Source organism: Penicillium crustosum, assembly GCF_028827405.1.
Source record: "Penicillium crustosum strain IBT 35664 chromosome Unknown utg000004l_segment0_segment0, whole genome shotgun sequence".
In the NCBI taxonomy this organism is placed as follows: Eukaryota; Fungi; Ascomycota; class Eurotiomycetes; order Eurotiales; family Aspergillaceae; genus Penicillium; species Penicillium crustosum.
In genome coordinates this window covers 4,255,450-4,267,380 of record NW_026623125.1, presented here as the reverse complement: position 1 = coordinate 4,267,380, position 11,931 = coordinate 4,255,450, and the positions used below count along the sequence as shown (strand labels likewise).

General features: G+C 46.0%; 5 protein-coding genes across 5 annotated transcripts; 2 read left to right on the top strand and 3 right to left on the bottom strand.

Moving 5' to 3' along the window:
* Window positions 1-435: 435 nt before the first annotated feature.
* On the top strand, window positions 436-982 carry N7487_010668 (uncharacterized protein; the record flags this gene model as incomplete). The annotated part of the gene is made up of 3 exons (XM_056878398.1): window positions 436-525; window positions 547-732; window positions 812-982. The coding sequence occupies 3 exons, from the start codon at window positions 436-438 to the stop codon at window positions 980-982; spliced, it is 447 nt and encodes a 148-aa protein (XP_056726978.1).
* A 3,505-nt stretch (window positions 983-4,487) lies between these two features.
* Window positions 4,488-5,363, bottom strand: N7487_010667 (carbonic anhydrase; the record flags this gene model as incomplete). The annotated part of the gene is made up of 3 exons (XM_056878397.1): window positions 4,488-5,078; window positions 5,115-5,125; window positions 5,195-5,363. The coding sequence occupies 3 exons, from the start codon at window positions 5,361-5,363 to the stop codon at window positions 4,488-4,490; spliced, it is 771 nt and encodes a 256-aa protein (XP_056726977.1).
* Window positions 5,364-7,758: 2,395 nt separating this feature from the next.
* On the bottom strand, window positions 7,759-8,659 carry N7487_010666 (superoxide dismutase; the record flags this gene model as incomplete). The annotated part of the gene is made up of 4 exons (XM_056878396.1): window positions 7,759-8,034; window positions 8,098-8,249; window positions 8,300-8,479; window positions 8,647-8,659. The coding sequence occupies 4 exons, from the start codon at window positions 8,657-8,659 to the stop codon at window positions 7,759-7,761; spliced, it is 621 nt and encodes a 206-aa protein (XP_056726976.1).
* Window positions 8,660-9,761: 1,102 nt separating this feature from the next.
* N7487_010665 (PEX11 family protein) lies at window positions 9,762-10,697 on the bottom strand (the record flags this gene model as incomplete). Its single annotated transcript, XM_056878395.1, has 3 exons — window positions 9,762-9,942; window positions 10,004-10,481; window positions 10,631-10,697. The coding sequence occupies 3 exons, from the start codon at window positions 10,695-10,697 to the stop codon at window positions 9,762-9,764; spliced, it is 726 nt and encodes a 241-aa protein (XP_056726975.1).
* Window positions 10,698-11,392: 695 nt separating this feature from the next.
* N7487_010664 (uncharacterized protein) lies at window positions 11,393-11,884 on the top strand (the record flags this gene model as incomplete). Its single annotated transcript, XM_056878394.1, has 2 exons — window positions 11,393-11,507; window positions 11,580-11,884. The coding sequence occupies 2 exons, from the start codon at window positions 11,393-11,395 to the stop codon at window positions 11,882-11,884; spliced, it is 420 nt and encodes a 139-aa protein (XP_056726974.1).
* Between the last annotated feature and the right edge of the window lie 47 nt (window positions 11,885-11,931).

Below are 11,931 nucleotides of genomic sequence, written 5' to 3'. Positions count from 1 at the left end.
GACGACGACAAGTAGGACGATAAGGAGCCTCTTCCTCGCCCTTAAAAGTGATTACGCCTAACTCCTAAGAACCCACTTGCCAGCTATAGCTGTGCTCTTATAAATGCCGCAATTCGGCGTCTTCTAAGGGGGACCGAGCTCCCTACCGATACCCTTAAGAAGCAGCTACTCCGATAGGTTGCAAAAGCAATAGCGACCCGGAGTGCTATATATATATCTCTATCACTATCTCTCTATAATCTCTATACCTATAGGCTATATAAACGCTTAGGCCTTTACTATCGTAACCCGTACGAAGAATTACTCCGGCGGTTGCGTAAGCTATATACAAATCTTAGGGAATGGGATTAGATAAAAGGTCGGTATAAGGGTTGGTTTAAAAACGTAATAAGTAATCTAGAATCGGGATAGCGGTTCCCGGTTACGGGTTCGGGTATGCCGAGGGTTGCGAACCCGGTACTGATACAATCGCTAACGTTCGCTCGACTATATAAGCGCTGCTGCGGCCGAGACGCCGACCCTATAGTTTAGGACCTCGGGCAGTAGCTAGATCGAGACGGAAGTATTGTGCTACTAGGGCTGTTTGAATGGCTGGGGGAGGATTTCGACGGGAATCACCTAGGTAGCCTACGGCATCTGATTATAGAGGAATTCAATATATACGACTGGTATTACCTAGCCCGCCCGTCCAAACCTCGTATTAGCTGGGCTAGGAATATGTGGTTTAGCTTAGTATAGTAGATGGTTCGATAGGACCCCGTATACTATACGTTCTACGTCCGATACCGTCCGGATTATACGTAGAAGCTAGTATTATTCCCCTACTATACCAAACGGATATACCCCGGAGAACGTACCTTCTTTCGCTATATTGACGTTAATATTATCGACTTTGTCCGTAGTGGGCGGGGGGTTAATGCGCTCTAAGGGAGTCTCGCTCTCTCCGACGAGGATAGCGGCAACTGCACCGAGTTACTCCTAGGGATGTATCGCGAGATCGCTACGTGGTATAGGCGGCTGGTCGACAGAGGGTATGCTAAGAATAGGTATGTGCAGCGGATTGACGCCGATATATAGACCGAGGATGATAAGGCCCACTTTGGCTATAGATAGACTAAGTAGGTCTGCCGGTTTGGGGATGTCCGGTTAAGTTTACCTAGCCTACCTTACGGGTCTACCGGCCCGGCGACTGCCTACCGTGTTAATATCCTGCCCTAGTTCGTTGCGATCGGCGATGATTACCAAACCTTGGACACCGCGGAGTCGGGTATCTAGGATGACCTCTCGCGCTGCCATCGGGATTTCGACTCGGGTACTAAGACACCGTCCGGTCTGCCGAACAGTACGTACGGTGGTCGGGTAGATTATGTATTTCCCGCGACCGTGCGGCTGGGACGCCTAGGGGCGATTTCAGATGCCCTAGTGGGCCAGACGCGATGGGATATAGTAGATGTACGGAGGGAGCTGGATGTTTTATTCGGGGACGACGATGATATAGCTTGGGGCTATGTGCAGTCCTAGAGACGTAACGCCTAGCAGCTCTACTGTGATACGTTTGAAAACCTCGTGTTAGCTGAGAAGGATACCTTTAGGGAGAATTCCTACTTCTACCGGAGGGAACGAAATCTGTCTACGATCCCGGAGTTCGTTCGTGATAGTATCGAAGATGCTAGGTCCTAGCGTCCCCTAGGTACCCCGGAACCCCCTAATGCTGAAGTAGGTGGCCTTACTGCGGGTACCGAATATATAGAAGCTGATAAACCGACGGATATTGGTATTGGTATTAGGCAGGATGAAAGCTTAGACATTTAGTGTACGGGAGTATTTAGTGAATTAAGTATTGAATCGTCTGTTTCTTATAATAATATAATACAGAAGAGCTTATACTACTATAAGCACTACGAGACCTTCCAGCCAGATTTTCTGACCGCGGTCAGAAATTATACTCGTATAGTAGTAATTAACTATTAGAAGCACCAGCTAGTATCTAAAGTTGATTTAAATAGAAATTGGACGTAGTCTAAATCTGGGAGTAGGCGATGGTCGGAAATGCAGAAGTTTAGTTTGGTCCAAAATGCAGAAGTTCGGGATGGTCGAAAATGTAGAAGTTCAGTTTGAACGACTTCTTCTGCATTTTGGACCAACCCGAACTTCTGCATTTTCGACTACGGCCAACTTCTATACTTCGGACTATATTATACTACTATAGGTACTACTAGACCTTCCAGCCAGATTTTCTGACCGCGGTCAGAGATTACACTCGTATAGTAGTATTTAACTACTAGAAGCACTAACTAGTATCTATACTTTATTTAAATAGAAGTTCGACGTGGTCCAAATCTAGGAGTGGGCGATGGTCGGAAATACAGAAGTTTAGTTTGGTCCAAAATGTAGAAGTTCGGGATGGTCGAAAATGCAGAAGTTTAGTTTAGACGACTTCTTCTGCATTTTGGACCAACCCGAACTTCTGCATTTTCGACCATCGGATTATAATCCATTTTTAACTATACCCAACTACTATATTTTAGACTATATTCTCCCTTAATAAGTAGAAGCACTAACTAGTATCTACAGTATTTTAAAATAGATATATGGCGTGGTTAAATTTCTGGGAGTAGGCAATGGTCCAAAATACAGAAGTTCAGTTTGGTCTAAAATGCAGAAGTTCGGGATGGTCCAAAATGCAGAAGTTTAGGTTAGACGACTTCTTCTGCATTTTGGACCAACCCGAACTTCTGCATTTTCGACCATCGGATTATAATCCATTTTAACTATACCCAACTACTACATTTCAGACTATATTCTCCCTTAATAAGCAGAAATTATACTTATATAGTAGTAATTAACTATTAGAAGGACCAATTGGTATCTTTTTTATCTTAAAACAGATATATAGCGTGGTCAAATTTGTGGGAGTAGGCGATGGTCGGAAATGCAGAAGTTCGGTTTGGTCCAAAATGCAGAAGTTCAGTTCAGATGATAACTTCTGCATTTTAGACCAAAGCTTCCCTTTTGGGAATTTTCGACCAAACGCTAACCCGATTCGGAATTTTGAACCAAAGCTACCGATCCAGTTGACAAACTTCAACCCCTTCCAAAGAATTAAATAAAATAGATAAAATTATACAGGCTTCACATATAGGTTTATATATACTATGAGTTTGTCTAAAAAATATAAAAGATATAAATATCATAGAATAGAGGCTTTAATATGTGCCTGTATTCGGCTAATAGACATTCAGTTTGCCCAGGTAAGGTTAAGCGACTCATCTACTTCCTCGTAGATATATGTATATCTATTCGGTCTATCTCTGACAAGTGGTAGATGGAAGGAAACACAGGAAGGTGCATGACTACTTTAGACAGAAGTAGACCAGCCCTTACCAAGTTGGGACTAGTGATTACTGTGTTAGGACTAGTGCAACCTAATAGGTACACTTTCATTAAGCACACTAAAATTTGGAAGCATGGAAGGGCGTGCCAGAAGTGGGAGTGTATACATGTACATATTTCAATCCGAGCCAACCACAACGTAGAAACATGATGGTTCTGGTGCCTGCAGTGGTTGGACAAAATACAGTATCATTATTCATGTCTTGCTGGCCAATTATTAAATATTCTTTGGCTCATAAAAGTAGACCTTGACAAAACTATTGTAATTCAAAGGAAGTTTAATTGTATGTGTTATTCAGAGAGAAAAACGAGGCTATATATACAACAAGAAGATCAAGTTGATTTTCAATCAACTTGGTTCTTCGTATAGATATCTCGGGATTAATTCCGATGGTTCGGCTAGGTTCACGATCTGCACTAGCCTCATATCACAACAAAAACCCGTGGTGGGGGCGAAAATTACAGTACTAATACAGCTATGACAAGATGATATATTTATACATCACGTGGATACCTCTAATTTACAAAAGTGACAGAAATAGACGGGTACGACAATGTATGGTAAATCTGACATATGTAAATTCTCTAACTAACTAAAAATGACAAAATCCGCTCTTTTCCAATCTCGGCGGACATAGCTGATTAAGCAATGCATGTATTTTTGTATGGTACCGTTATCATGACGGTCCATTGATTTTCCGGTTTGTAAAGACCTGGTAATTTCAGCATGCATAAATGCATAGTACTCGACAAAAAGTTTCCGCCCCACGGGTCCAAGATGTCCTGACCTTGGACCCGTTACAGGTTTTGTCGTGTTCTAAATGGGAGCTTGCTAATAAATGACAGTCGATCAGCAGCTGGCCCCACGTCAGCAGAGCCTCTCCTATTCGAGGATCGGGCCAGCTAGATGCCACATCCTTCTTATGTGGGGACAATGTCACGCTAGGAAAACCACCAAGATTGCTAACAATGCTTGCGCATTAATCGTGTCGTCAAATTATCACCTTGAAAAGCTTCACAACTGAAATCAATGTCTATGCCCTGCCACTATTACATCCCATCCAACCTCTCCAATTCACAAAATGTGCACCGAGTCAAACCTCGGCCTTGAAGGCTATCAAGCGGGCGCGAATGGCATCCTGCGAATCCTGAATATCCAACTCACGCAGAACACCGGAAGCAACGTCGTAGATCAAACTGTAGACTTCGAGGTCACGCTCCTGGATCGCGTTGAGAACGACGCTCTTCTGGATCACCACGTTCAAGCTCTCACGCACCTTCAACTCTACGAGCTTGAGCGCAGCTTCACCGGCAGATTCGGCAGAAAGAGACTGCAGCATCTCGAGGTTACGCTCACGCACCTGGCGCAGAGGCAATAGCCAGGGATCCAGGATACCCAGCTGCTTGTTACCCATAGCTGCAGCGACACCACCGCAGGAAGTATGTCCGCAGACCACAATGTGCTCGACGCCTAGGTGCTGCACAGCATACTCGATGACGGCACCCGAGCTTAAGTCACCGGGGTGAAGGATGTTGGCAATACTGCGATGAACGAAGACGTCACCGGGCTGGAGGCCCATCATGAAGGTCTCGGGACATCGCGAGTCCGAGCAGCCAAGCCAGAGGATCTGGGGCTGTTTGCCGGTTGCGAGGGTAGGAAAGAGGTCAGGGTGCTCACGCGTGGTCTAGGTGGCCCATTCCTGGTTTCGACGCAGGCTAACGGTGTACTTATCTGTTGACGAGTCATCACTGTCAGTCTAAGAAGTGGATGCTTCCGGGGCAGGGGCCTTGTGGCTCGCACAGGAGAGGAAGGAAGATTTTAAGAAGGGGACAAACGATGTGAAGAAGGGGCTGCGGAGATATTTTGAGAGAAAGAGGGAAACAAATGATCGGCCACTAGGGATGTCTTGTGCGAGCTGGGTGACGCGCACGACAATTGCTGGTCGCATGGCCAGTCGTGCGGCGTCCATGACAAATGAGGGGGGAAAGGTGTTCGGGGAAAGTAAACAGCAACTGGGAGTAACCCAAGTGGGGAAGTCAACGAATATGACTCTTCATTCGCTCCTCTCCCCAAGTTCATGATCCGTTAAGATGACCAGACAAAGATGTTGAGGAAAAGATTGGGAAACCAATAACTCATAAAAGAAGAGCGTGCTCACGACGCACATACCTTCGGCCATGAGAAATGGAATCAACCTGAAAGGGAGATGAAGAACGCTGAGAACGATGATTGAAGTTGAAGAGTTGAAAGGGTTATCTGGGCGCTCGTGTGGTTGAATGGAAGTCCGTGGCTGCCACTTGGGAGGGTCGACCTTTCCGAGCGGGAATCGGGTAACCGGTGGAATTTTGTGGTTGCGCTTTTTCTTTTAGTTGACCGAATACGGGGGCTTCACGGTGTATTTCTATACATTGGCGTGGATTCATTCCATATACTTTTCAGCGTTGGCGCACAAAAGAACAGGACATGAACACACATAACGAAGACCTACACAGCTCCACCACGACCCCTAATATTTATTACGGCTTGCTTCTGCTCCTCAGTAATGCAGAAGTTTTACTCCAGCAATAGTTGGGCAGGAAGGAATCCAATATGCAAGAGGTAGGACGATTATAGAGAGACCAGCTCTTCCGTGACACCTGCACCGGCAGAGGCGGCATCGGCCTTCAGCACGGCAGCAGCGTTTGTATCATCAAGCTCAAGGGCCTTGATGTTGGAATGACGTTCCACAGCCATGAAACAATATAGGGGCATGCTTCATTTAAGCTAGCTTAAGCTTCTTTGAAGATTCAGTGTAGTGACTTAAATTGCTTGCGGAGAATTCTTGTCATCACGCTCACCATTGTTGACACGGTGTTCGAGGGACTGGGACCCGGGGACGTAATCAATCTGAGGAATGTCATGGAATATATTGTCTGTGCCCTTAATTGTCACCTTATTAGAACATTCGGTCCTAGTTCGACAATATGAAGCCCCATAAAATACGTGGCTGTGATTAAAATGTCTTGGTAGGTATATTGGATTCAGAAAGTAATATCTTAAATGCTAACCCCTGACGTGGAGTTGGTCTATGAATCCGGTGAATTCATTGTCCTTGAATCTGGTCCCGAGCTTCTGGTCATGTTAAACGTACTCGTAAATGCCCCCCCCGGTAGTTTCTTAGAGAGATAGTCTTTCCGTTTATGGGGAGGTATGAAAATCCAAAGGCGTTTATTGGTCTGGCTGGAAGAGCTTTGCTACCTACCGTTCACCTCATGGCGATATCCCCCCCCTTTAGTATTCCTAAAAGGGGAGCTGTACGAATAGAGAGAGGGCTCAATATAGAGTCATTACTGTGTCCCACTTGCTTTGGGGTCCATAGTCCTTATGCTAACGATAATAACTGAAAAGCCGCGGAAGATACAGACGTCACAGCTTCCCCTCATGAGGGGAAGAAACCTCTGACCATCGACAGTCACTAACCCCACATGGCGAAAATGCAGCTTTTCCTGGTACCTTGTCTCGCCGTATTTTCGCTCAAAATTCGGGAACTCCACACAGCTAACCACCCGATATGATGACGGTTTCGTATATACCATCTCTAACTGTGGCTGGTCGATAGCTCATTGTCAGTTCTACAGTACCCCTTCTGCATATTATGTTGTAATTCGGAAGGAAGATTGACCTATATGCCAGAGGGAACACGTGGGCCTATACATACAACCTGGGCCCCAAGTTGATTTAGCAAGTTGATTAGAAATCAACTTGCTTCTTGGTATAGACACTTCGGGAATTATTTCTAGTGGTGCGGCTTTGCTCCTGATCTGCACTAGTCTCATAGTGCCGACGCTAAATAAGTACACAAATTTGCTCCATAACTGCTACCACTGTAGCCATAGCCTGGTGTAGTCATGAGGGTTCACTGCTGTGTGGTGGCCACACGCTTCCGCACAGTCATCTCGCAAGTGAAGCGTCTCAGCAAAGAGTCACGAATAGTTTATCGGCAATGATAGCGGCAGAGAATCGCGTCGCCTTAGCATTACACCATACAACCGTATTGTGTAGATGGACAGAAGAAAATGTCGGTAAAAGTGGGGGAGAATATCACTAGCGTTGTTTGTTTCATTCAACACCCATTGCTTCCTGATTCCCAAGGTACTAAGTGCTAAATCATCACTGGGGGCCCTAATATTTTGCTCTCAGATTTATATAGGACAATACATCTCAAGTACCTTGCAATGTCCCCATTGGCCTATCGTAGTACTAGTGCATACTTCTTTCCTCGAAACGGACGGAAATTTTTGAATGATCGGTCCTGTCATTCTACGTACTATGGAAACTTCGGTGCAGGTTTGAAGATGGATAGTTCGCTAATGCGTCGATTACCCTTAGTCCCCAAGACATAAAACAGATGCCCGGCCTTGGCCCGCCACGATATGCCGCACATTCACAGATGGGAAGGCGAGACCGACTTCAGCAAGTTCAGCCTGGCCGAAACACTCGACTCTGCCGCAAGCCCTATCACACCTGTCGACAATATTAAACGCGAGAGCCTTTTCATGGGGGCCACCACTTACCACAAGAAGGACGAGGTCCTGCGTTGCCAGTTCTTTTAGACTCCGCATTATGGCCTTTGCCCAAATCATCCGTACCAGCATGAATGACTAATGTACGCTTATCGGCTGCGTTAGTGTCACTTTTTTAATTCAGCTAACGATATACCTTACACCAAGCACACTTTCCAAACCAATCAACTTGACGAAGTGGTCCTGCATTGTGCCGTTAGAGTTGCCAGCTCTATCAGTCTTAAAGTTTCCTAAGTCACCGACGTGGCGTTCAGAGTCACCGGGGCCACCATGGGCTCTACCGAAGGGATTGACTGTTCTCGCATTAGGAATAGAGCCAACTGAAGGACAAAGTGCAACGAACAGTGCGGGCCGGCAGATGTACATCCATTGGTGTTGTCGCCAAATTGATGAATGTGGAACCCACGCTGCGTATTGGGATCATTTCCAGTAAGGTCCCAGGAAATGGTTGTAGAGGATTTCTCATCGATTTGCTCAAAGCTCACTACCCCGGTAATTTTCGAGTCGCCCCGAACAAGAGCAACTGCACAAAATTAGTCTGTGATTCTAAAGCTTGAACTCTTCTCCACTCATCCAGTGCTGATGTGAAGTCTAGGAAGGCCCGAGAAAATCAGATTGTATATTAGCAACAGCTGAGGAGAGCTGATGACATCGCGGGAGAAGAGAAAGCAACGAGAAGAGAGATCTTACCGCCTCGCACCATTTTTTGTCCTAAGGCGATTGAAGAATGAATTTGTTTCTCATGGGAGGAGAGGGAATGACGAGAGGGGAGAGGTCTCGTTAAATGTATTGGATACGTGGACTCAAGTTCGAGGGGACAAGAAAAAAAAGACGGGTCACTGGGGTAGACATTGATTTACGTGTGCGCGGCACAGCGGATACAGTACTGTAAACCAGTCTTATCTATCAAAGTTTCATCAAATATCAAAATTTGGCGCATGAATGCGGGGTCCATTTTTTCCAAACTACACTTTTGGAAAAATAGATAGCCACCAAGGTCGTTCCAGCTGGCGCCTGCTGCAGGGCGGTCTAGAGCTTCCCGCTTGGAAACGAACGAACATCATTATCTAGGCTCAATCTTGCGACAGTGCCAAATCTCGCCAATTCATTTAGTATTCCCCGACATGGTAGTACTACACAATTGGTCCGGCAAGTTCCGCGACGCCACAGAGCGGCTCACTTGGCACCAAGTTCCTGGGGTAGTTTTCGTATGACCCTTCCCAACACCCGAGTATTTCATTTATTTTAAGGAATGGCGGCCAAGATCCATCGTCCCCTCCGCATTTTGTCGTCCCTGTTGAAAAGCGAGGCTTTGCTTCTAAACCGATCGAATTTTCCTCCGGGGTGTTTGTCGGGATATGTTGCTATGCTGGTAAGAATTCCTGTCATTTAAACATGCCCAGCACCAGGAGAATCTTCGAGTTCGCAGAATAGATTGTTTCGATATCTAGAAGTTCTTTTCTCTCGAAAAACTCCCTACAATCAACATATGGGGATGCTGACCGGCAAGAACGCCAGGCTCAGCTCTCTAGCAACGATTGCCTTAAAGGAAAACCTGAGGTGAATAAGGCAGCACGTAGCCTACAAAGGGGAGGGGTAATTTCTGACGAACATGGACATGTATGGCATACGGGATACATCAGCCAATAAGTTCAATACTATCCGAATAACGCTATCTTTATCGACTTTAACACGGAAGATCAAGTCTTGTTGCTTGGAGTTAGGGGCAATCAAAAGTGAAAGTGTTAAAGCGCGCTCCCGGAAGCTCTGACAAATTCTTTACCCCGACTTTTATCTCTGCTGCATTATCTTTGCGGCTCCAGGACTGCGGTTTTTCGCCACTGAAACCATATACCAATCAAGCTGCTTATTGTACCTGTCATACCAACAACTCCGTCGTTGATGTTGGCGAATTCGAGCTTGGCAATGGGTATGGTTAAATCGCATAGGGTCGCCATTAGTTGAGCACATGTGTTAAAGCGTTCCCTTGAAAATGAAATGATTAGCTTGATGGGTATAGATTATATTATATCGACGAGGAACGTACCTGTGAATCTTCCTCACCTCGATGGCTCCCTTGCCCTCTTTACGGTTGGCAGTCTTCCCCTTCTGCTGCAGTTTCCACAGCGAGTAGATACTAGCCAGGGCATTGCAGGTTAGCCCAGCCATCCATGCACGGTAGGCAAGCTTCTGCATTCTCTTCGCAGCGGCCATCTTTCGCACCCCAATAGCGTCCATGACAGTCATGGTGTCGAGGGCAAGATAGATGCCATAGCCAAGATGACCGATGACAGTAAGGTAGCGAAGCACAGGATCCACAGGACTCTTTTTCCTCAGCACGGTGGAGGCAGCGTTGAACTTCTCAACGAAACTTCCGACTCGCAGGATCTTGCGAGTTATTTCAAACTGCTTTATTATCACTTCGAAGGGACGGATGGCATAGTGCGGTTGATTGGCACGGTCAAGGTACCAACAGTAAAAGCGCGAGAAGTATTGCAGAGTACGTAAGATCTTGTCACGGCCCACTGTGAATTACCATAAACCGTTATTATTTTCCCTTGATTGGATCATACTGTGAGAACATTCCAGGTGGTTCGAACATGGGAGAAGCGACAGTGATGCCCCTCCGACCGGTGCCATAGAACGCAACGTACTAGGCGAATCATTCACATACCTGTGGTTGCAACAAAGCGCAAAAAATGTGCAAAAGAAGAGTGGTCGAGTGGTAAAGTGGAAGCCATTTCCCGTTCTGGGCGGTCCCTTTCTCGACAGCCTTGTTGTCTGAGAGTTCTGGCTTCGCAGGCCAAATCAACTGCTTCTAAAAGGAATTTGTGACCCAAAAAGGTAAGTGAAGCTCTAGATAGCAGGCGGAAAACTCTCAGAAGTTATAGAAAGGTAAAGTACGGTCAGAGATATAGTGGGATCATAACCTGCATCTTATTGTCAAGTAAATCGTCGTTGGGATGCCGTACCCTTCCGAGAATGCCGACTGGTCTATTCAGATCAGGTAAAGTTCCGCGGAGAATTCGTGGCACCCTTAAAAGTGAGTCAACCGCTGTGGTCTCTGTCATGGTGTTGCCTGGAAAGAAAAGGAATCTCCGCACTTCACCCAACTCCGCATGAGGGGAAAGATTAGCACTCACTATTAACTGTTCTAGTAATGCTATATTACCCAATCAAATGTCGAGCAACGGCTGTAGTGACACTTTTAAGATTCGGGGCAACCGAGGATTCGCTAGATACTCGGTCAGGCTTCGGAACCTGTCTTATTATTTCATCTTTTCGTAATGAGAAAGCATAATCTAGAGTATATGGACTATAACTGATTATAACTTGTGGACCTTACCTCCAGTTCATGTCAAATTGGACATTCCGATCCTTGTTTTAGCAGCGAATATTTCACTTTGTACGACAGTCGTGGAAAAGATTTTACATTATGTCCAGCACATATTTGAATTCGTCTCCTTTCGATAAGGGGGCGCTGCGACCGTTGAGAAGTCGACAGCTAGCTACAATGCCTTGTTACGTGGGCGCAAATTACACAAGTGACGGTAGGCCCGCTGAAAGACAAATTCTGATTTTGATTCTCCAGCGCTGACATCTTTTTGGTTGCCAAATCCCAGAAACCTGCAGTCTGTGCTTGGAGGAATTCAGTTCCGTATCGATCTTTCGGCGATTACCATGCGAGCATTATTTCCATCAGCCATGTATTGATAAATGGGTGTGCAAGCGAGATGCGAGCTGTCCACTTTGTCGAAAAACCTTCTATGATTTATGCTCGACAGCTTCCGTCCCCACGCCCACGACCGCTCCCAGTTCGGATGACGACAATGCTACGCACATGTCACGGCCTGCCTTCGTTCACTTCGTTCACCGGTGGAAAGGAGTTTTTCATTTATCTAGTGTTTCATTTCGACGATATGCTTAATCAGGAACACTTGCTGTCTGCTTTAGGACATTGTAACACCCTAACAG